A 24,215-nucleotide genomic window follows, 5' to 3' on the forward strand; every position below is an offset into this window, starting at 1 on the left:
CTTCCCCCTTTCCCCATTCAGTATAAAGACTGAAGTCCATGCGAACACTTTTGCACAAATTCTGTAAAGATGGCAGAGCAGCAAGAGAGACAAAATGTTTAGTCTGAGGAGGAAAAAAAGGAAGGCTACTAGGATATACAGAATAAACATTGGCCTGGCTTTCACTTGCTGGCGTTAAAAACCTGATCCTTTTCACCCGATTCCATCCTCTGAAAAATGGTGCGTTTGGCCCGATTTCCGATCAGGTGATCAGATCGGGACATCGGACATCATCAGGTTTGTGGTATTTGTTGATCCTGCAACACATATTGCAAGTGTCACTTTTCACTCTCTCTCCCAGGTCAAAGTCAGACGCAGACTCCTGAACCTAACAACCAAGTGTCAGGCAAGTAGTCGTACATTGGTTACATGTCACAAATTGTTTCCTGTACATTATTTTCAGCAGTCTTGTTCTATGTGTCAAAGACATTAGTGAGTAAAACTGACTGCAGAACTTTTTTAGATATTAAGGACAAATTTATTAAGGTCCTGGAAATATTGTTCTTAGACGTTGGTCCCTGTGTACTTGATGTGAATCTAAATTTCCAACCAACAACACATTTGTAACATATATATTGAATTCGTTCTAATTGAAGCGCCAATTGCTTGTTGCTGGCATACAGTATTATCGTGGATGGATCACTAGATGTTGTACTCTTACAGATACAGTACCTGACTTGTAATGAGCGTTGATTAGGATTACTATTATGGGTATTCGGTTTCTTACCATCTTAAAGTTTGACATCTCTTCCCTCCACTTATCTCAATGCATTTGTACTCTTTTCACCTAGAGGGCTACTCGGTGTCAATGCATGGAATACTTTTTACTTGATAGAGAGGCTATGAACTTAACTTTGGTTGCACATACACATGTACTGTAGTTGACTGCTGCAGCTTTTTGTACTGAATGTAGGTCAATGCCTTTGAACAAAAAGCTGCAACATCAAAAGTATCTGAAGAGACTGGGGAGTTATTACATATTCTGCTGCAGTGAGAGCCTGAAATGTGAAGATGCACGTCTCCCTCGTGAATTGTGTGTATTTATGTGTTTACTGTATAATGCTTATTTTTAGGAACAGAACCGAAGGGCCGTGCTGGTTACCCACCTGTGGCCCCCAAACCATCAGTTGTGCGCATGGCCACCGGCAATGCTGGCCCTGAAGAGGCGGAGCATGGAAGCCCGGTGGTGATGAAGCGAATGGTGCCCGTTCAAAGCTCCAGACCGCAGCCCGTTGTGTCGTCCTCAATGAATCTGCAGGGTGAGGGGCAGCTGGGCCGCTAATGAATGGTCCTCAATTTGAACCAAAGCTATATACTGTGTTTGTAGGTCAGCTGGGACGTGAAGGAGCCGCTTACTCTTCTGGTGCAGTCCCTTCAGAGCCGAGAGCACCTCCTGCTGTACGAGAGGACAGAAGGCAGCCCGCTGCTTACAGTGCTCCTCCTGCTCGACATCAACCTCCCCCTGCGGCGGAGGAAGAGGAGGCCAACGACTATGACTCTGATGAAGCCAGTGAGTACTGTATACATCACGTGGTGGCCATTGGGAAAACACTGAGTGACAATTTATTTTCACCAGGTACTTTGTTTTGGTCAACAATTTCACACACACAAATATACTCGATCAGTTTCCTCCAAATTAAAAAAAAGAAAAAAAAAAATGAATTAAGCACAGAGTGATGGAATTCAATCAAGTGTTTTGCTGCCAGTGTCCATTTTGCACTGTTGCAAAAGAACTACCTCTAAAGAGATTAAAAAATGCCAAACTCAAAGTGGTTGTGTGTGGGGGAATGTATATATACTTTCTGTGTGTGTGTGTGTGTGTGTGTGTGTGTGTGTGTGTGTGTGTGTGTGTGTGTGTGTGTGTGTGTGTGTATACACTGCTGGCCAAAAGTATTGGCACCCCTGCAATTCTGTCAGATAATGCACAATTTCTCTTGGAAAATGATTGCAATTACAAATGCTTTGGTAGTAATATCTTCATTTATTTTGCTTGCAATGAAAAAACACAAAAGAGAATGGAAAAAAAATTAAATCATGATCATTTTACACAAAACTCCAAAAATGGGCCAGACAAAAATATTGGCACCCTCAGCCTAGTACTTTGTAGCACCTTTAGACAAAATATTTGCAAACAACCGCTTCCGGTATCCATCAATGAGTTTCTTACAATGCTCTGCTGGAATTTTAGACCATTCTGCTTTGGTCAACTGCTCCAGGTCTCTGAGATTTGAAGGGTGCCATTTTCAGATCTCTCTACAGGTTTTCTATGGGATTCAGGTCTGGACTCACTTTAGAAGTCTCCAGTGCTTTCTCTCGAACCATTTTCTAGTGCTTTTTGAAGTGTGTTTTGGGTCATTGTCCTGCTGGAAGACCCGTGACCTCTGAGGAGACCCAGCTTTCTCATACTGGGCCCTACATTATGCTGCAAAATTTGTTGGTCGTCTTCAGACTTCATAATGCCATGCACACGGTCAAGCAGTCCAGTGACAGAGAGAGCAATTCCAAAACATCAGGGAACCTCCGCCATGTTTGACTGTGGGGACCGTGTTCTTTTCTTTGAAGGCCTCGTTTTTTCCCTGTAAACTCTGTGTTGATGCCTTTTCCTAAAAAGCTCTACTTTTGTCTCATCTGACCAGAGAACATTCTTCCAAAATGTTTTCGGCTTTCTCAGGTAAGTTTTGGCAAACTTCAGCCTGGCTTTTTTATGTCTCTGGGTCAGATGGGGGGTCTTCCTGGGTATCCTACCATAGAGTTCCTTTTCATTCAGACGCCGACGGATAGTACGGGTTGACACTGTTGTACCATCAGCCTGCAGGACAGCTTGAAATTGTTTGAATGTTAGTCGAGGTTCTTTATCCACCAACTGCACAATCCTTTGTTGAGATCTCTCGTCAGTTTTTCTTTTCCATCCACATCTAGGAAGGTTAGCCACAGCGCCATGGGATTTACACTTATTGATGACACTGTGCATGGTAGAAACAGGAACATTCAGGTCTTTGGAGATGGACTTGTAGACTTGAGATTGCCCGTGCTTCCTCACAATTTTACTTCTAAAGTCCTCAGACAGTTCTTTGGTCTTCTTTCTTTTCTCCCTGCTCAATGGGGTACACACAAAGACACAGGACAGAGGTTGAATCAACTTTAATCGATTTTAACTGGCTGAAAATGTGATTTAGTTATTGCCACCACCTGTTATGTGCCACAGATAAGTAACAGGTGCTGTTAATTAAACAAATTAGAGAAGCATCACATGATTTTTCAGAGGGTGCCAATACTTTTGTTCGGCCCATTTTTGGAGTTTTGCGTACAATAATCATGATTTTTATTTTTTATTTTTTTTATTTTTACCTCTTTTGTGTTTTTTCATTGCAAGCCAAATAAATGAAGATATTACTACCAAAGCATTTGTAATTGAAATCATTTTCTGGGAGAAATTGAGCATTATCTGAAGGAATTGCAGGGGTGCCGGTACTTTTGGCCAGCTGTGTATACTGCACATATACATGTTGTACATACTAAATAATGCATGCACAGGAACTATATATTTTATGTATCGTTTATTACAAATGAAATTCCATTCACTTATGCCAGAAATTAAAGACTGTTGTGATTTTAAACTATAAGGTCAGAATTTGTTTTTCTCACGCTTGCATTTAAAAGCAAAATGGTACACTTACCTGAATTATTTAAAATTACTCAATAACTAAAAGTTCTATCTCATCACAAAAGTGTTATTTGCCCAATAGCATAACGTCATAAAAACCATTTAGCACAGTGCAAGTACTGTAATTTCAAGCCTTTCACCAATATTGCAAAACAAAAAATGATATGTGCTCACTTTTCTTTGTGTCTTTTAGCCACTCTGGGCTCTCTTGAATTCAGTCTGATGTATGACCAGGAAAGCAACAGCCTTCATTGTAGCATCCTCAAAGCAAAGGTACAGTTCCCCTCATTCAATACTTGCATAAAGGCACAATTCTTACTGGAGTTTAAGGAAATTAGTAGTTAAGCCAACCTTTTGGTGTGTTCACTTTAAAAATAAAATCATTGCGCGATGTAATTAATGTAGTTGGGGAAAAATACTGATCCTGGTGTCTCTTTGTTATTTTGAATATTGTAATAGTGCTTTTGTTGTTTAGTTTTATATAATTTTGCTTGATTTGTTTAAGCGCAACAAAGCCGCTCAAAGCTCTTTATTAACATTTGACATTTCTCCTTTTATCACTAGGGCTTGAAACCAATGGATTCAAATGGATTGGCAGATCCTTATGTCAAGCTTCATCTGCTGCCAGGGGCTAGCAAGGTTGGGGAAAAAACACCTTTGCTATATTACTTTAAAAATAAATAATTACGTATTTTTAGATAAGCCCCCCCAAACAATATAAATAAAGGAACATGACTTTGGGTTTTTTGCCTTCTATAAGCTCAAGCCTGACACCTGGTGGTTACGATGAATGAAAATCATTTAAAAAAGGTGTGGTTTCCAGAGAGCGACATCAGAATAAACCATGAATAATGTGTCTGCTGTAGTTGTCTTTTAGGCACTTTCTTAAAGCTTTTATGTGTCTTATTCTGATTTTCTCTTTATTATCAGTCAACAAAGCTGCGCACAAAGACCCTGAGAAACACCCGCAACCCTGCTTGGAATGAGACGCTCACCTATCACGGCCTGACAGATGATGACATGCAGCGCAAGACCCTTAGGTGGATACAGCAAGTAGTCACACTCAGACCAATTGACTCAAATTGCACGACCACTCTATAATCTTTATGCTCTCCTCGTGTATGGCTCTGGCTTTGCTCAGGCTATCTGTCTGCGATGAGGACAAGTTTGGGCACAATGAGTTCATTGGGGAGACCCGTGTGGCACTGAAGAAGCTGAAATTGAACCAGAAGAAAAATTTTAACGTGTGTCTGGAGAGAGTTGTTCCAGTGAGTGACAATGATTTCTCAACTTCTTTTTTCCCCTCTTTTGAATTTCAAACTTATGTGATGTCTTCTTCACAGACAAAGAGAACGGCAACAGCCGGTGGAGCTCGAGGCATAGCTCTCTATGAAGATGAGGTGTCAAGCGCATAACTAAATGCAACAGATTCTGCCAAAGTTTGTAACAAAGCCTGTTATTAATGTACCCTTTTGTTGTTGCTCTGCTTTCTAGTCCGGAAAAGACGGCGGTGAGGCAGAAGAACGTGGTCGCATTCTTATCTCCCTCATGTACAGCACTCAGCTGAACCGCCTACTTGTAGGTGTAGTGCGCTGCGTTCATTTGGCTGCGATGGATGCCAATGGATATTCTGACCCCTATGTCAAAATGTAAGTATTAGACTTTGTGTTGAAAATTATTTTGAACTTGCACTCCTGAACTATTTCGGTGCCATTGATGGCTGTACATTAAATCAGTTTTGACCGGGAGGGGCTGATAGCGATCATTCGCTGCCAGGCAGTGTTGTTTTTGGCAGCCATTTTAATTTTCGTCTTAGTCTTATAATCTTTCGGACGAAGATACTTAGTTGTTTTTTTTTTTTTTTTTTTTTTTTTTAAAACCTGTCCTGTTCAACTGTTTAACATGGAGAATGGAAGTCTAAGTGCCCGGTTGGTCTGAAAAGTTTTAATGTTTCACATTGAGAGTATGGCGTACTCCCATTGTGATCATACAACATACCTTGTTTATTATGACAAAGCAGCGAACAGGAAGGGATTATGGGGGATCTCAAGAGAAGAAAGAAAAGAAACACAAACAAACAACAACAAGAAATACATTGAACGTCTACACTAACTACTAATATGATGGTGCTATAGTCAGCTAGATGTATTTCCGATTGACACCATGTGGGGGGCCTGTTGACCAGGGAGAGAGGGGGACGGGGGTGGGGGAGTCTATAAGCTAAGTGGTTGAAAGGGGTAGAGTGTACACAAATCAGCTCTATGATATGGAACCCAGTAATCGTGTGAATCCCTTGTGAGTGTAAGCTCGTTGGTAACCGACCCTACGCCGCCCCATCGCTACTCCTGGCACTGGGACCCCCCACCCGAGCGCACCGAATCACATCATCACAGCCCATCCGTCCTCCCCCAGCAAGGGAGCATTCGTCCCCCCCCCCCCCCCCCCGGATCCAGGATGGTCCCCCGGGCCACCCGTGCACCATTAACCGGCCTTTGGGGATGGCAAGAGGGGACACACCACCAACCCCACCCCCGTCCGCCCACCCGGCCCACGAGTCACGGCTGCAGCCCCCTAACCGGCACGGCACGCCATGGGACCCCCTAGCAGCCCACCAAGCCCAGGCAGTGCAGGGTCCCCCGTTGGAGCAGGCAACATCCAGCCTATAATTTTCGTCTTAGTCTTATAATCTTTTGGATGAAGATACTTATTAGTCTTGGTCATATTTTAGTCATTTCAAAATGTGTTCGTCTTCATCTAGTTTTTAGTCAACGAAAACGCAGACAAATTTTGTCTAGTTTTAGTCACAATTCTCAAAATGTTTTCGTCTATAAACTTCAAAAGTAAAGAAATAAAAGGTTTTCAACAATTTGGAATGAACATGACAGACGAGAAGATACCTGTAGAGTCTACAAGGATATCACCGTTTTCATGATGATAATACTCACTTTGCAGGAAACCAGCACGTTATTTGCAATTAATTAAACTCACCTGGACTCCACAAACTGTATGTAAAATGTTTTCCAAGAGTTAAGACACCGAGTCGCAGCGATAAATGCTAATGCTAACGCGAACGCTATGTTAATGCAAACACTATGTTAACGCTATAAGTTAGTTTAGTGTGTGATGATCACTTAGCACGGACCATTAAAGGCTAAAGCAACATGGCATATCTAGCCAAGATAAGAAAGCAAAACTTACCAAGCAACATTTGACACGTATGTTTCAGAAAAGGAGCCTGCACAGGCTTGAGTAAGCGTGTGTGTGTGAGGAGGGGGGGGGGGGGGGGGGGGGCGGTCGTTGGGAGGCACAGCACGTCATAAGTGACACGACCAAACACTGCTAAATGCGTGCTAACTACACATACTCTCAGAAAATATCACACATTGGGAATTTATAACGGAAACTATGCCAAATTTTTATCTCATTCTCGTGAAAAAATTGTTCGTTGAGTAAATATTTTCATTGTCGTCAATTAAGACAAAAACAACACTGCTGCCAGGCGCTACGAATCAAAACGGATTTGATGTTCATCACCGTCAATGGCAACCAATGAGTTTTATATACAAATTTTGTCTTTTACAAACTAGGTAGATGGCAATGTAGTGTAAAGCGCTTTGAGCGCCTTGAAAGGTGGAAAAGCGCTATACAAGTATAACACCATTTACCATTTACCACATACTATGTGAATACTTCACATATTCCTGGCAGTGAAAGAATTAACTGAGCTACTGCCCCTTTGTCATACTTACAGTGTATCACAAAAGTGAGTACAGCCCTCGCTTTCCTTCAGATATTTAAGTACTATATCTTTTCATGGGACAACACTGACCAAATGACACTTTGACACAATGAGTGCAGCTTATACGTATAATAGAGTTAATTTATTTTGCCCTCAAAATAACTCAAAATATAGCCATTAATATCTAAACCCCTTTGTAACAAGCTGAGTACACCCCTTAGAAACTACATCCCTAAATGTCCAAATTGAGTACTGCTTGTCATTTTCCCTCCAAAACATCATGTGACTCGTTGATTGCAATTATTAACAAATAATTTAGTATTTCTCTGCAGCCCGTTAGCAAATGTGCCATGGATCGGTACCGGTCCCCGGACCGGTGGTTGGGGATCACTGCTCTAAAGTGCTTGAATTTGACATCAGAAAACCTGCTCTCTATAATTGACAGAGTTCTGAAACCTGACATGGGGAAGAAGGGCAAGTGCAAAACTCAGATCAAGAAAAGGACGTTAAACCCAGAATTTAACGAGGTTTGTAAGACAATTATGATTTAGTATTTCTTTAAAATTGTGCTCCCAGATTTTTTCTGACCGCGTCTTGGATATGACAAATATTGGGAAGCTGTGTGTGTTTTACTTCCGTTTCAGGAATTCAGCTTTGATATCAAACACAGTGAACTGGCTAAGAAGACTTTAGACGTCTCAGTGTGGGATTATGATATTGGAAAGTCCAATGACTATATTGGTAAATATTTGATCAGGATCGTCCCATTAAAATCAAATACAATGCATAGAATTGAGCTGTCACATTGCTTCCAAGTTCTCACACTTTAATTCCATCTCCACAGGGGGCTGTCAGCTGGGCATCACTGCCAAAGGAGAGAGGCTAAAACACTGGTATGAGTGTTTGAAGAACAAAGACAAGAAGATTGAGCGTTGGCACACCTTGTTGAATGAGAATCACACTGCTAGTGATTAACTATCTGTTACAAACACAGCATGCGCTAGAACAACCCCAACCTTATTGGTCTATATTTCTTTCCCTGTGCATCTTTTATATATTGCCTGGTTTTTATTATGTATTATTTCACTACTTGATGCAGGCACTGCTCTCATGCCTCGTCTTTGTCAGTGTATTATCTCCCTGTGCTGACCTAATTAACCTCTGAGCAACAGAGAAAAGCATAAAGATATATTTCTTGTTTTAAAAAATCATTTAGGACGATTAAGTCAATTGAAGATAATCACATTTTTCATAGGACAAGACCTTTTAGACCATTCTACATGTCCAAATTTGTATCATCAGTTTGGGAAAGGCCATTTTCTGCTTCAGAATGGTTTTGCCCAAGTGCACAATGCGAGATCGATACATTCTCAACATGGTTGGATAAATCTTGTTTGGTATAACTTATACAGAATTGTAACTTAAATCTCTGCAAACGCTTTTAAGAACCGAGATAACGAGTCGTCGTGCTATCTTTCAGGCTCAACATTAGAATATTTGTGGGATGAGAGATCACTAATTGCATGTTCTCATTTTGTGGACAAAATCTCTCAAGGACACTCTCCAATCTTACAAGGAGAGTCGGTTCAAAGTGAGAAGCAATTATTTTTTTCTATCATTTTAATTTGGGCACAGCGGTCGTCCAGCCACATTACCCCTTACCCCCCATATAATGGACTATGGTCAACAATAGAGTATTTATTTATCAAAAACAAACTCCAGGGTAAAAGAAAAAAGGAAAATCTCCGTCTACACCTGTGGCCTTTCCTCACCAAACAAATGCTGGCATTCAAGTGCATGTCACATGAACAGTTGTTGCTATAACCCTAAACTATATGCCTACAAACCACCCAAAAGCATGGCAAAATGAGAAAAAGGTCAGCAAAAATTAAGTAAAACATTCAGCTTCAATGAAATAGATTAGCAGAAACGTCTGTATTTATGTGAACCTAACCAGTGATTTCATTAATGTATCCACGAAATATCGACAGTTGCACAAATGTAGAGTGATATATTGAACCCAAGACATTGAATAATGTGTTGAACAAGAAAAGCAATATGTCGTAGCACCGGAGGTCACTACTGAGGCTCCTAAAAGCAGAGAACTCACGCCTAAACATCACAATGTCGAGCGTATTTTGCTATCTGGTGTGATGTCACACCTGAGATTAACACTTGAATATACTTTACGAGCATGCCAAACCATTGACGTGTAAAACAACGATGAACATAATGTATATACTACCGGTAACCATGAAGAAATGTTTACATACCGATACATAGCTCAGGTTAGGTTAGAAATGTGAAATACAATTTAGTTGACACGAGTATTTGGATCTTTCACCAATTGATGTTAATTTGTGGTTTGATTAGAGCACACAGAGGTAAATATTCGATGTATGTATGTGTGGTTATTTAATCTGTGAAACTTCGGTTTATGGTAATTAACACTCATACTGGTTTTCTATGTCAAGTTTTACACTGAATGCACACTGTGAGCGTTTGTTCACTCCTTAGCAGATTAGTCAGGAAGAAGAGTTGGAAATGCTTTTGTCATAAGTGTGTGCAGCCTTACCTGCATGCATTGTGCTTGTGACTCTCATGTGCCTGCGGCAGTAGTGGCCCACTCTTACCCCCAATACACCATTTGCACAATGCAGGGTTAGTCTGCCTGTCCCTCCCAATTCATGGCTTTGGCGTGTATTTAATAATGACAGCAAATCAAGCAAAGCACACCTTACAAAATGGAATGACCTCAACTTATACAGCTGTCTGCAAATTATTCCAAGTACAAAAACAAATTCTATGCATGAAGTTTATTGTGGTACAAAATATGTACGGTATACAAATCTTTATAGAGATGTATATGATATCTGTATATAAATATAATTATTCATAATATATACTTTGTGAGAATAATGATACTGTAAGTCTATTAATGTTTACATCTTTCCTAATACTGTACTTCATATGTAAGAGGTCATATGCTGCATGACTGGCATCATTTGAGTAAACTGCTAAGGTGATTTGATAAGCATATAATCACGTGGCTCTTAAAAGGTAGCAGATTTAAGAGAGTCATGTCTTTCATCACTGTCTTGTTGTCTCCGCACAACATCTTGTGGCAGTGTGTAAAGCACCTGCCAGTAGCATCTTGTATTCTATTTTGTGCTGCTTTGGCCGTCATGGCCGTTACATGAGATCAACAGAAATCATGTTTGATTGATTGTTTGCTTTAAAACAACCCTCAAAGCATTCTGCCAATCTTTATCTTTGTTGTAAATAGTGCATGCCTTGGAACATGTATGTTTACGCACTATGTTGCATGTAAAGATTTTGCAGAATTAATACAAGTCGATGAAATCAAATAAAGTCATTTCATGTGTGGTGTTGAAACCAACATCCTTCAAGGTTGCGAAGCCCCGTGTCATGTGTAGTTAAGACTTGAGTTACAACTGAACTGAATGAACAACTGTTATTATTGTGTAGTAAAAACTCGAAACACATTTTTGAGGCGTTGACTGGGTACTCGAAGTAATTTATTTTAAATCCAGTACACACTCATTGAGTACTAGCATGGGATAGATGAATATGCTGTATATGAATAAAAATGTTTTCTCTGATCCGGCAGACAATAAATATCAAATTTGATTAAAAAAAAAAAAAAAAAATCTGTTAAAAATATACATTTTTATTAGGGCTGTCAAACGATTAAAATTTTTAATTGAGTTAATCACAGCTTAAAAGTTCATCGCAATGGCGTACCGCACGCATGCTATTTTTAGACCGTGACATCACATCGTAAAGCGGAAGTAAAGCCGAAGTGGGACAGTATAGACCCGCCCTCGCATAGAAACAACGTAATTTGTGCTACTTTTGGCCAGTAATCTTTCAAAAACGAACATGCCGATCACGCATTGCTTTTTTGGAACTTGTAGAAACGACTCTAGACATTACGACACATGAAGGATGTTTTCTTTATACGTTTCCGGAAACCAAACACTCGGGAGGAAAAAATGTGAAGACCGAATCAACTTGCGCGGACTTTAACACATTTTGTTGGGTTGGCATGGTCTTTCAGAGGACAAAGAGGTAAGCCATTTTTATATTTTTAACTTATTTTTTTAGCGTAACTTTGTGCCGTACTGCTTCTGTCTGACAATGAATGACCTGAAAAGAATTACAATGGTATCTGACTGCCCCTGTTACCGTTTCTGTTTACACTGCCAATGGGAAAACCCATTGACAGTGTATCAAATACTTGTTCTCCCCACTGTATATATATATATAACAACTTTAGTAAGGGGGAAGTGTAAATAAATTATAGAATTAAGATTTGTTATCAATGAAAAAATTAAAAGTGTTTGTTGGCTGTCACTGAGTACCATTTGCGATTGCTACACAAAGCTAACTAAATTACCCCCAAGAACGATCAGAGACGTAGGACAACCAGAGGATATATAAGAAAGACGGCTGATGGTAAAGGATAGCTTGTTGAAACAGGAAAATGTCATTGTCAGTCGCGTCGATTAAAAAAAGCTTTTTTTCGTCTTTTACAGCCTTCGACACTCAAGCCATCTCTTTAACTGAACATTTTTATGTTCTTCCACATCTTTGCCAGTGAATTTGGCACAAGGCACATCATTTTCGGAGAGAGTTGGTGGGTTTAGCGCTTTAAACATCTCCTTCGTACACGATTTCCATTCATTTCCTATTAGGGACAAACGTTGGCTTGTCCCTACTTAGCAACAGTAGCTAATGTCATGAATATTAATGAGCGGAACTGACGTGTTGGTTGCGGTACGCCATTCAAACCATCTCTAAAATATGCCATATTTTTCTGTAAATTATTGTTGGAATGGAAAGATAAGACGAATATATACATTCAGTATACTGTACAAGTACTGTATTTGTTTATTACAACAATAAATCCATGAGGTGGCATTAACATTATTAGCATTCTTTCTGTGAAAGGGATCCACGGATAGAAAGATTCTTACAGGATAAATGTGAGTTTGTATATTGTGACTAAATATTGCAATCTAGTGCATTTGTTGACCTTTCATTAAATGATACTGTAGCGACTTAAAGGGCAGCTGAAGAGCTTTTTGGACTTCGCTCTTGAGTGTTTTACTCAGTTGAATTGTATTAAATGCATCATTCGCGGTCTCAAAAAGTCACATTAAAAAGAAAAAATAATAATTGGCCGCGTAGTTTTTGAGTTATGGCCATAGCAACACCATAGCAACGAGGGACGCGCCGTCCTGCCGGCCGCTACCTCATGACATAACTTCCAGGAAGCTTCGTCAGTGTCGCCACCACTCTGAACACGGAAATATAGAACCACGCTATCCTCGCCATATATTGCAAATCTTTTCTGGGTTTTACTCGCGGGATTCGTCATGCCATCTCGATGAGTAGCGATGCATTGCTCACAGGAAGACTCGAGACTCTAGGAGTGGTCCAAAAAAACTTCTCCTGCAAAGGTTTGGACCGTTTTTGTGAGCATGCATACAGGTCCCCAATCGGCTCATTGTTTTCATCATTTCAGCCACAACAGCTTTGAAAACCTTGGCAACCTTGGTTTTACAAATACGTAAGTAGAGATCCTTAATGGCTTTTATGTTTCAAAAATGTCGTGCATTTCTGTTGATAAACGAGGGGGACTCCTACTGCCTGTTTGTTGAAGTGCGACATTTTTTTTGTTGCTGTTGCCCTGCCATAAGTAGATAGGTTTGCTGACAGGTCTACTCATGTGATTTTATGACTATATCAATAGGTATTATGTAAATTCAAATGTTCCCAGCACCAAATAGGTCCTTGGCTCGTTGTTTTTTGGCCTGCCACAGGGTAAATATAAAGCCTATATATTAAACAATCTTCTGCCATGCCCAATGTATCAAATACATCTCAATAAAACAATAACTATTATACTTCAACATCAAGGTCTTCCTGTTTGAAGAGGGAACAATAGCATCAAATAGATGCTGCTTTGACTGGGGCATTACGATTTGATCACCAGGAAATTATTATTAAATTAAAATTAGGATTCATCCAATATTTTCATGCTGCTGTGATTTTTTTTTTGTTTGTTTTCTCCAGGAAGCCAAACATTAAAAATTAAGCGTTGCAAGTCAGTCGCCACCCAGTTTCCCAAAATCAAGAGAGAGTGGGTCGAGTCATATGATGACCCAAGCGATGCGGTGTCCAGCGATGACGACTGAAGAGATCCTATGAGGCCTGCCAGATGCTGAATTTCTTCTGTCTGCGACATCAGATGATGATGACTTAGGAGAAATAAATGTCGCAAATTTTGATGAGATGAAATCATAAACTCGTCATATATACAGTACACATTTTTAAAAGAAAAAATACCTTCACATTTTAATGATAATGCATTATCTTTGTATAGAGAACACTGATAATGCATTATCTTTGTATAGAGAACACTACAGAAAAGAGTAAATACATATTTCCCACTGCCACGATCATTTTTCAATGTGGCGCTAGTCCGTTGCTATCCTAACTTTGTGTTGCTTACTAAATTTATGTTCTTTGATGTGTGCCATTGTGTGTTTGGTGTAACTTAGCTTATATGTTGTCACAATCTGACAGCGAAAGCTGATGCTGATTCAACATAAATCTGGTATCATTTATTATTGTGGCCTATTGAATTTTTTTCAGAATGTAATATAATTAAAATATATACCAATAGAATACATTGAACAGTCAACAAAATGTGTCAATGTTGTTTACAATTTATGGTTTTATTTTTTAAATGTAATTCATGCCCCTGTCAGTGCTTCAGCCTCCTCAAGTTTGGCTCTCACGTCTGGGATCTCCTGATGACACAGGTATACTCTTGGAAGGGTAATTACTTGACGGTTTACAGCAACACCTGGAAAATAAAATCGTTTTGTCATTTATTTTGAAAAATCAATAACATATCATTCATTTAGCCACATTTGGGCTAGCTTTACCATATTTAGATCAGTAGGAGCTGTCACATTACCCAATATCCAGTTTTAGCTATGTGGAGAGTGTGGAAAAATATACTACCATGTAATCGCATTCTCTCTAATAAAAAAAAAAAAAAAAAAAAAAAACATGATGCTGGATTTAGGCTTAGCACTCACTATCCTGTTCGTGAAGTGTCGAGCTGTCAATTGGCGTCATGACGCCATCTGCTGTGTCAAGTAAATCGCCGTCATCTGACGCCTCAGATTCAAACATGTAGGGATTAATTGTAGTTCATCTTTCCTGGGAGCCTTTGCCATCAGTAGCGTCACGAAAGAGCGATCCTGAATGGTTACCTTTGGTGGAAATATCACTGACATCGTTGTTGCTGCTATGCTAGCTGTGGGTAGTCTTCTGTTGCCTACGTCACACTTCCGGGTTTGCGAAGCGACCATTAACGGAGTGCAAAAAAACTAAAAAAACGCAAATTATCCTTGCAATTACGTGTTGATAATGTCATGGTTGTTTTGACGAACTCGTCCAAAGTTTATATTCGTAAAATTACACCAAAATCCGGAAAGGCCTTCAGTTGCCCTTTAACTGTTCTGCCCAAATGCATGATGGGAAGTGGTGCAACCATGACTGTGTGTGGTGGCTGCAAATGCTATATCTCCTCTGCGCTGGGTGCAATTCATGTTGTTAAGAAAAAGATAAACTCAAGTCATTCTTCCCAACTTTGCTTCCCACAATATTTATAGTGGGTGTGGGGGAGATGTCAAAGCTTTTACCAATTAAAAGCACGGCTTCAATGAATGCTTGTATCTACTCCACTCATTTGACACTGCCTTTTAGATCTGTATGTATGCAAAACAGCGCCTTTGTAGTCTATTTGCGGCAATGCGTGAGCGGGTCGTTCCACGCATGCTTTAATTGCGTTAAATGTTTTAACGTGATTAATTTTTTAAAAAATAATTACAGCCCGTTAACGCGATACGTTTGACAGCCCTAATTTTTATCGCACTATTTTTTTTCTTTACGGTTGTTGCTTACTAGACCCAAAAGAGTCGACTTTGGGCTATATCCCCTGAACTTGTGACCAAAACAATCACAGAGCATGTACATACAAAAATATGCATTAAAAAATTGAATAAAGTCAAATAGAGTTAAACAGATTGCATGTTTTCCAAAAGTGAATATAAAAAGTCTCCACCCATAGTTCAAATTCCAGGTTTTTCTGATCTAAAGAATGTGATGATAAAGCCTTTCAAACCTTATTTAATCCAACTTTAATTGAAAAAAAAAATGCTAGGGAAACTAAAAGATAATGTGGTTGCAAAAGTGTATGCTCACTTTTAACTAGGGATATGAATCTGTTAAATGCATGGGCTAACACTTGTGAAGCGCTTTTCTACCTTCAGGGTACTCTAAGTGCTTTGACACCAAGGGCGTAGGTTTGGTCTCAACATTGGTAGGGACGATATAACAGCATAACCTGCATGTACACTTTTTGCTGGAGACGAGACATTAATAAGACCAAACAGATTATCGTACAGAGGTCAGGGATACATTTCTCACAAATATGAACCTAATTAATTGATATGCTAAATCAGACATGTCCAAAGTGCGGCCCGGGGCCTAAATGCGGCCCGTGGTCAAATTTCATCCGGCCCCCAGCCTCTGTCATAAGATCAATAACATCTGGCCTGCACACAGACTCAATAAATTGGTCAGCAGTACTGCTACCAGAAAATAAAGTAGCTTACACACTAAATGCTGTTCCTCATTTACCCACTAAAAGGCAGCACTACTCTAAGCAACATTACCCCGTATGACCGTTGACTTCCAATTATCTAAAATGGCGACAATCAACAAAAAAAAAGAAAGTTGACTGCGACGGCCAACGCTTCAAGGATAGGTGGAAATTGGACAATTTTTTCACTAAAATTGTGTCTGCCTCATTCCAAAGAGACAGTCGCTCTTTTTAGAGAGTTCAATGTGAGGCGATATTACCAAACAAGACACGCTGACATGTACGACACGATTACAGGGAAGATACGCAGCGAGAAATTGAAACAACTTGAAGCTAGTTTAATTTCACAGCAGCAGTATTTTGCAAGAGCCCGAGAGTCGAAACAGAACGCCACAAAGGCTAGTTGCGAGATTATTGAAATTATTAATTTAAAAAAATTATAGTAAGTAAGTAAGTAAATGTGACACACAGAATGGCTTGCTAAAATTTGCTTAAATATATTGTTCTACGTAAAGGACGTCAGCCAAAGTCAAACAAACTGGGAGCTATGCAAGAATGGGTCCATTTCTGGGGTCACTGGAGCTCCCCTAGACTCAAACTATAGTATAAAAGTGATTTGAGAAAAACATTAATGGAAAAAAAAATCCTAAATATCCAAGGACCAATCTACATCTGAGGCATACTAGTCTAGCCCGACAATTGAACCAAAGTGATCTCATGAAATTCTGATGTGTGATTTCAATTCAGTCCCCCCCCCCCCTCCCCCATGTCAGTGTCCGTCTGAAGTGGACTCATTCTTGGATAGCTCCACATTTTTTTTTTTTTTTTTTTTAAATAAAGGTACTTGCACTCTGAAGCCACCACGTTGAATGAGGCTGGCCTGACCGCAGTAGTTTTGCAGGTTAGCAAGTTCACACGGTTTAATGTAATGCTAACTCTGATGCAGGTCAGACTTTCAGTAGCAAAATTAGTAGTGTTTCCCCCACCTCCACATCATTGGTGTCTTGTTAGATTACTTACAGGGACTGCTGTTGGCTAAAAAAAAAAAAACTTCTAATATACCTCCTCAAAGGGGCGGAAGAGGCAGATGTTGTCAACATGAATCTGTAAGGGCTGTGCGTTTGTGTCTGTGTGGCGGGCGGGAGGGTGGTCAAGTCATCAGTCCATGAAACGTACGTTTGGGGGGGGGGGGGGGGTGGACTGGCACATTCAGCAAGTGAAAAAAGATAAATGTAAGTCTGAACATAATGAAAATAATTCACTTAATAATGGTCTATTCTCTATCCTTACAATATACGGGAAGACAATCTAAATTACCTATGTAACTGAACTCTCTATATAATGCAAATAAGGTTGCTCGAAAATTGATGGGGACACTTTGAGCATCCTGAAATGTTAGTAGTGTTTTGTCCCTACCGTCCCTAGGCAAACCTACGCCATTGTTTGACGCTATTCTCCCGTTCATGTTCAAAAGAACACCATACCTGTATGGAAGCATAAGATGAACTCCCATGGCTTATCTGATCATGTTGGCTCAAATATACATATGTATATGTCTGCCTGATTATACTGTATACAGAATGAAAACTACAAACTACTCAGTAGTTTATATTTTTGTGATGGAAGTTCATATAAAAAAGGAAGATGACTTAAAAGACATGGGAACACAAACATAAAATTACATCAAATAGGGAAATAAGTTATAAGACACGGGGACACAAATTCAAAAGACAAAAAAAAATAAAAGACACCATTAAATATTAAACTCAGTCATTGGTAGCAGCAATGTCACTCTTAAAATCTGCTATTAGTACAGAAACTTCTGTTTTGTTGTCGCATTATTTTTGTTTTCCTGCTGTTCTCCAACAAAGCCCCTGACCTACTTGAAGCTCTTAGAGAGAAGAAAGATGTATCTGAAGTGCAAAATTCAAGCAATGAGTAAAAGAAGCATTTCTGCTTGCCTTTATGTGCAATGTGCCCAAGGCTGGGAAGAACGTTGACATGAAAGCACTGAATTATAAAGACTAAACATGCAACGGCAACAATGAATTTGACAGGGTTTACATTACATGCATTATTTTCACCCTAAGGAAAGTCAAATGTGTTTCAGACTATTGAAATGAAATTCAGAATCATGTATTTATCTATCCATCATCAATCTCTAGGCCTCAGTCGTAAAATTTATAATAAATGGATTGAAATTGAGTGTAAAAACTCCTTAATGGTTATACAATTTTGGACACCCTTTATTTTGAATGTAATGTAAAGATATTACAATGGAAGCCTCAAAGGTTGACAGTGCTCCTGTAAACTGGAGGTAAAGACAGAAACATACTTGCAGGTGAGTCATTATCTTAATATTACTAATAAAGTTGAATAGAGATTTGTGTCAAAAACCAAATGAATTTGCATTTAGCAATTCAATACAGTCAGGACTTCATCCTTCGGGTGACGGTGTCTCGTGCTAAAGGCTATTTAAAATATTAAAATTGGGTATTACTAAAATCTTAAATATATCTTATTCCATTTTATTCTGGTTTCATATGGTGTGCAAATGGAACCTCTTGGCTGTAATTTTGTCTGTTATGGGATGATCAGTGCTTTGCCTTTGGATCCCACACATTTATCTATCTTGCCTTGATTGTGGCTTGTTGAAATTTGCCCTCCCCGGCCAAGACGCACGGAAACAGCGAAAGCCAAAACAAGTGCCGCTCGGCCGATGCTGCCCCCGCGCGCGCCAACCGGGAAGGCAGAACTTCGCGCGTTCTCTCTGACATTAACCCTTTGTACTGACTCCATGTTCCAAAAGTTTGAAAAAGACTCGCCGAAAGCAGGTTGACAATTTATTCGTCGACAATGGTCAGAAAACAAGGCAAAAAAAACAGACGACAGAGGGACAATTCTGGATCCAAAACAAGGCTACATGTTTCCGAGCAGCAAAATCTGTGTTATCTCAGTCCTTTAAAGTCCTTGGTGAAGCGGGCCGTGTCGAAGGTGTGTCCGAAGGTGTGTCTGGGCGTTGCTTTTGGGTCTTCCCCTCTGTGGCCGGTTTTGGGCGGCTTAGGTTCGTGCACAGATCGGACGCCAGCTATCAACTTTGTTGTCCGGGCTGTCTCTAACTGTTTTAGAGCAAAGCGCTTTGTCCTTGGAGTTTGCTGGGAGAGCTGATTGCAAGAGTTGGTGCGTCAATCTTGTTCGTGACGCACGAACATCATGATTACTAAAATTTAAAAGTGACTTGTTATAATTGTATGTAGCTTTTTTGGCAATTTCTATCATGTCTTGGTGGCTGCACTTCATGGCACTTCAGCTTGCACTTCAGTTTGACTTGAAGGTAGTTCGTTAGTGTGTCCAATTATAAATTAAAAAGGTAAATTGATAAAATTAACTTACCGATGCAATCTTTGAGTCAGGGAACATTTCTTTTGCTAATTCTAATAAGTGATCAGCAATAGCTGCAGGCAAACTGTGTTCGGCAACAAATTGGCAGAATAAAATCTCCGCTTTTGTCACTTTTCATTCTGCAGACTTCATCTTTAAGATCAGTGTTGTTAATCTTACTTTTAAAAAGTAATTAATTACAGTTACAAATTACTTCTCCCAAAAAGTAATTGAGTTAGTAACTCAGTTACCTGAATGTAAGAGTACTGTAACTTTCACACTATAAGGCACACCTGATTATAAGCCGCTACCCACCAAATTCGACATGAAAATGACATTTGTTCACAGATAAGCCGCAAAGGACTATAAGCCTCAGCTGTCCTCACCGTATTATGGGATATTTATACCAAAAGATTAGCCGGTAACACTTTATGTGGCAGCGGCATCATACAACTCCCAATGAGCCACCATGAAGCTTTGCATGTAATTGGTTCAAAGCTTCATGGTTGTTCATTTGGTGTTCATTGCCTCAAGCAGGTTCATTTGGTCATCACTGCTCCCTTGGGGGAGACAGTCAACCTCTGTTGCCACAGGCTGTCAACACTGTTGTTGTCCAACATGCCTCCAAGCATGCATTGCAGCGCTACAGATGTAAATAACAATCAAAATTCATTTTCTGTGCTAATCATTTCTTCAGTTACTGCTCCTGTTGTTTCATTAATTACGTGTTATGGTATTTGGTAACACTTTATTTGACAGTAGCACCATAAGCCTGTCATTAGACAATCAAAAGTATGACATGACACTGGCATGAGCATTAATGAATGCTTATAATAGATGACATTTAGTGTTATCTGGCAAATTATCTCACTTCTGAATGGATGTAAAAGATCCGCGCTGTACATAAATGGAGTTAATGGCATAATTTGCTGGATGACACTTAATGACATCCGTTATAAGCGTTCAGTAATGCCCCTGATAGTGTCATGTCATAATTATGACCGTCTTATGACACTTCTGTCAAATAAAGTGTTACCTATCAATCCTAATAAATCAACAAATAAGCCGCACTGGACTATAAATCACAGGATTCAAAATGAAGGAAAAAAGTAGGGGCTAATAGTCTGAAAATTACGGTAATTAGTTACTTGGCAAAGTAACTGGTGTTACCTTTCATGTTTTTTCACCCCCCAAAAAAACATAGTAACCTTTGCTCTGTTTGGAAGTCATTTAATGTTGTGAATCAAACGTTAAAGTTGTTAAAATTGCTCCCATTTTTTCAAGTCAAGATTTTGCCGATTTAGGAGTATTTTAGATTTAAAAAATTACTTAGGTTCGCTAGGAAGGTTCACTACAACAAAGCCTTTCTGAAAAGTCTACTGCTTTAAAATGGCGGCTGTTTACTAGTGCCGCCGAGTCTGTCATTTCGCATGTAGTTCTATATGCATGGGATATCTAGGCGTAGATTGTAGACTGTCGGCTACAGTCAGGAAATATCGGCGCTGCCAGGCATTGCGTTTGCTACAGCGTCACAACAAACACTCTTCTCTCTCCGTGTCTCTGACTTTTCTCGCGTCATTCAACCAACGTAGGAACGCATAGTAACGCACATTGCCTCCTTGCCGAAACGGTGACAAAATCCGAACGGAGAAAAAAAAAACTAACGCACGAAAAACATTTAACACATTTAAAAATCAGTGCTCACTTGTACAAATTACGGCAAAACCGTACAACTTGACAGGTATGGAGATAGATAACAGAGAGCCCAAATTTAGTTTAGAATTTAGATTATTTTTTTGGTGAGTGGGGGGTTCTGGAGATATACAGTATAGTATTTTTTTAAGTAAACACTATAAAATGTGCCAATGTTTGTAGCATTTCAAATGCCCTTTAAGTATAAACCACCATATATGCACATGCACCTTATTTTGAGGACTAAAAAGTGCACTGAAAGTCCTTTCTTTATTCATTTTTACCAAAAATTAAAAGGTCATCATAAGTTGCTCACCAGGATATATGGCAATATGCATAACTGTATCGTATGTACTTATAAATAGTGTAACAAATGCCAACATTTTCATCAAAATAATTTCCATCCATTTATAAAACATTTTTACTGTATAGTGATTTGGCTCAGTATTGAGCAATTCTTCTAAAAATATTTGTTCTTTTTTTTTGCCCCCTTTAGTTTATTTTTTGTTTTTTCACTTCAAAAGCCCACGCTGTTGGTCAGTTCATCGCGATGGCAGGGCACAAACTGAATATTACACGATATATAATGAGCGTTTAGGACAAACGTCTGTCAATGATATTGAGTGATATTGAGATCAGTACTATAGATGAAAATGTTTGCGTGTGTATGGCAGGCCTGGATCTAGGTTTACCCACCAGAGTAGGCACTAAGAAATCTTGAGGGGGCACCCCCAATGCAGGCTTTTTTTTACCCTCTGCATTTCTCCAGGCTTGGGACCGGCGCAAGTAGGACACTGGCTTATGCCCCGTTGAGGCTGCATTAATTTTTTGGGGGGTTTATTTATTTATTTTTTCCATTCACCTATCAACTTATTCTCGCAGATGGCGTGATGTCACGATGACGTCATCTCGCATAGCAACGTGTCGCCATTTTGAGATGGGGGCACGCACAGATAAACATCCGTAGACAAACGTTGTCAGAAATTCATACATTTCAGATATGTTTTGCGTCTTTTTTTTCATAAAAACGTCTTAAACATGACTTATTATTATCACGAGTCACTGCCGACAGACGCGAGGAGGCGATACAACTTAAAATTAGTGTGTATTGGCCTGCAAATCTGCCCATACAAAGTCGCAGCTGATAGCTGGATAAACAATCACAAGGAATTGCCTGCAGTGGAGTTCGGAAACATCCACAACTACCTCATAAAGTCACCCAATAAGTTGACCTTTCTCTATTACATGGAATATGTACTGTGTGGAACCAAGAAAACTGGTAGTATATACGGAGTGATTATCTCTGACGCAACCGGTAATTCGCCTCCAAGCGTTATTTAGCCGTGAACACATTACGGCAAAATAACCAATTCCCACCAGGCCAATAAAAAAAAATAAAAAATAAAAAATAACGCTTTACGAGTTGTCGATTACGGTAATAATAACCACTGCCTAGTCTGTTGAATCCTAGCAGCTAATTAGAAAAAAAAAGCAGCAGCAAAAAAAAAAAAAAAAAAAAAAAAAAAATTGGATTAAAGTTTACTCAGCAGTTATAAAATGTCAGCTGCAAACGTAAATGTGCCTGGATTTAGGTTCCCACTGGTCCACGGAAAGAACGAAGAACTTCAATTGTGTTACAACCTGCAACACGGCAACTTTTAGTCATTCCCACGGAAAAAAAAAGACTGCAAATAAGACAAAAGTTCAACGCGTTTGTACTACAATGCACGACAGAGCAACTGCTTGTGACTCGTGTTTTGCCCCCATTTCAATATGGCGACGCTTTGTTGTTGCTGGTGACGTCATTAATGCCCGGATGTCCGACTGCGAGAATGTGTCTGGAGGAGAGAGAGGAAGCGCGTGAATAACAAACGAGGTTGGAAAAACAGCTTGTTTTGGTGATTGCTTGTTCGGCGGCCAACAGTAACCGTTAATCCTGCAATAAAAAAGTAGGTGAGACCAACTCTCCGTGCGTTTTCTATATCCAGTGTGACGCTACAATAGATATTCTCGACATTTTGATTGGGTGGGCACGACTCACGTCTGGGTGGGCCGTGCCCACTCCGGCCCCCCCATACATCCGGCCCCAGTGTATGGGTCACTTAAGTCTCGAGAATCTATTGATATTGAATGGAATCCGAGCAGATCTCTTTTTTTGAAAAATAAGATTCGCAGTAACAGCCCTGGCCACACATCCCCTCACATTTTAGTGTGATTAGCAAGTGTTTTTCTTGGAATACAGTGTTCTTTCATCACTATGTATAAAACCCTTTGTTGTTAGCATAAAAAAAAAAAATCAATCTTTTTCATTAGTCCACAACACCTAGTTCCAAAATGAAGCTGGCTTATTCAAATGTTCTTATCCATATAAGTGAGTCTGTTTGTTTAATCTGTGCAGAAAAGGCTTCTTGTTTAACAAGATTTTCATTTAGATAATTTGAGAGATATTTTGAGCCTCCCCATGTTGCGACTCTTCAACTCAAAATGCCATCATAAATACATTTTGTCATGACTGCGTGCATGTTTCTATGAGGTTTGAAACTTGATATACTCACATGACAATTTTGGTTTCCAATTAACTAGTGTTAGTTAGTTACAGGTATTCAAATTTTATATTCAGAGGTTGGTAGTAATGCGTTACATTTACTCCGTTACATTTACTTGAGTAACTTTTTGAGAAAAATATACTTCTAAGGGTAGTTTTGCAAAGCCATACGTTTTACTTTTACTTGAGCAGATTTATGAAGAAGAAAAGCTACTCTTACTCCACTACTTTTGGGCTACACTAGGCATTACATTTTCCCTCTTTGATCTACATATTATATTTTTACTTTTTTTCTTGCCGGAGACGCTAACAGTGGCTATATCAGTTTCGCCAATGAGACGTCGCAGCAATAATCACATCACTCCATTATACCAATCAGACTCAAGCTTGCTGTTCTATGATCACGCCGGCCCGCTCAATCACATGGCGTCTTTAAAGCACCGTAAAA

At 39.5% G+C, this 24,215-nt stretch overlaps 1 protein-coding gene across 2 annotated transcripts in view; it reads left to right on the forward strand.

The window, feature by feature from the left end:
* The window catches only part of LOC130913378 (rabphilin-3A-like), a 45,372-nt gene extending 34,323 nt beyond the window's left edge, over positions 1 to 11,049 (forward strand). The window contains exons 7-18 of one of the 2 annotated variants that reach the window (XM_057831960.1): positions 341 to 385; positions 1,113 to 1,298; positions 1,367 to 1,549; positions 3,897 to 3,976; positions 4,268 to 4,342; positions 4,634 to 4,743; positions 4,845 to 4,971; positions 5,047 to 5,103; positions 5,198 to 5,352; positions 7,888 to 7,969; positions 8,087 to 8,183; positions 8,287 to 11,049. In XM_057831960.1, coding sequence (XP_057687943.1) covers positions 341 to 385; positions 1,113 to 1,298; positions 1,367 to 1,549; positions 3,897 to 3,976; positions 4,268 to 4,342; positions 4,634 to 4,743; positions 4,845 to 4,971; positions 5,047 to 5,103; positions 5,198 to 5,352; positions 7,888 to 7,969; positions 8,087 to 8,183; positions 8,287 to 8,417 — 1,328 coding nt within the window. In that variant the 3' untranslated portion in view covers positions 8,418 to 11,049. The remainder of the gene's footprint in view (positions 1 to 340; positions 386 to 1,112; positions 1,299 to 1,366; positions 1,550 to 3,896; positions 3,977 to 4,267; positions 4,343 to 4,633; positions 4,744 to 4,844; positions 4,972 to 5,046; positions 5,104 to 5,197; positions 5,353 to 7,887; positions 7,970 to 8,086; positions 8,184 to 8,286) is intronic. The other variant, XM_057831958.1, reaches the window with a different exon arrangement.
* Positions 11,050 to 24,215: the final 13,166 nt, after the last annotated feature.

This window comes from Corythoichthys intestinalis, chromosome 3 (genome assembly GCF_030265065.1).
Source record: "Corythoichthys intestinalis isolate RoL2023-P3 chromosome 3, ASM3026506v1, whole genome shotgun sequence".
NCBI classification, from domain to species: domain Eukaryota; kingdom Metazoa; phylum Chordata; class Actinopteri; order Syngnathiformes; family Syngnathidae; genus Corythoichthys; species Corythoichthys intestinalis.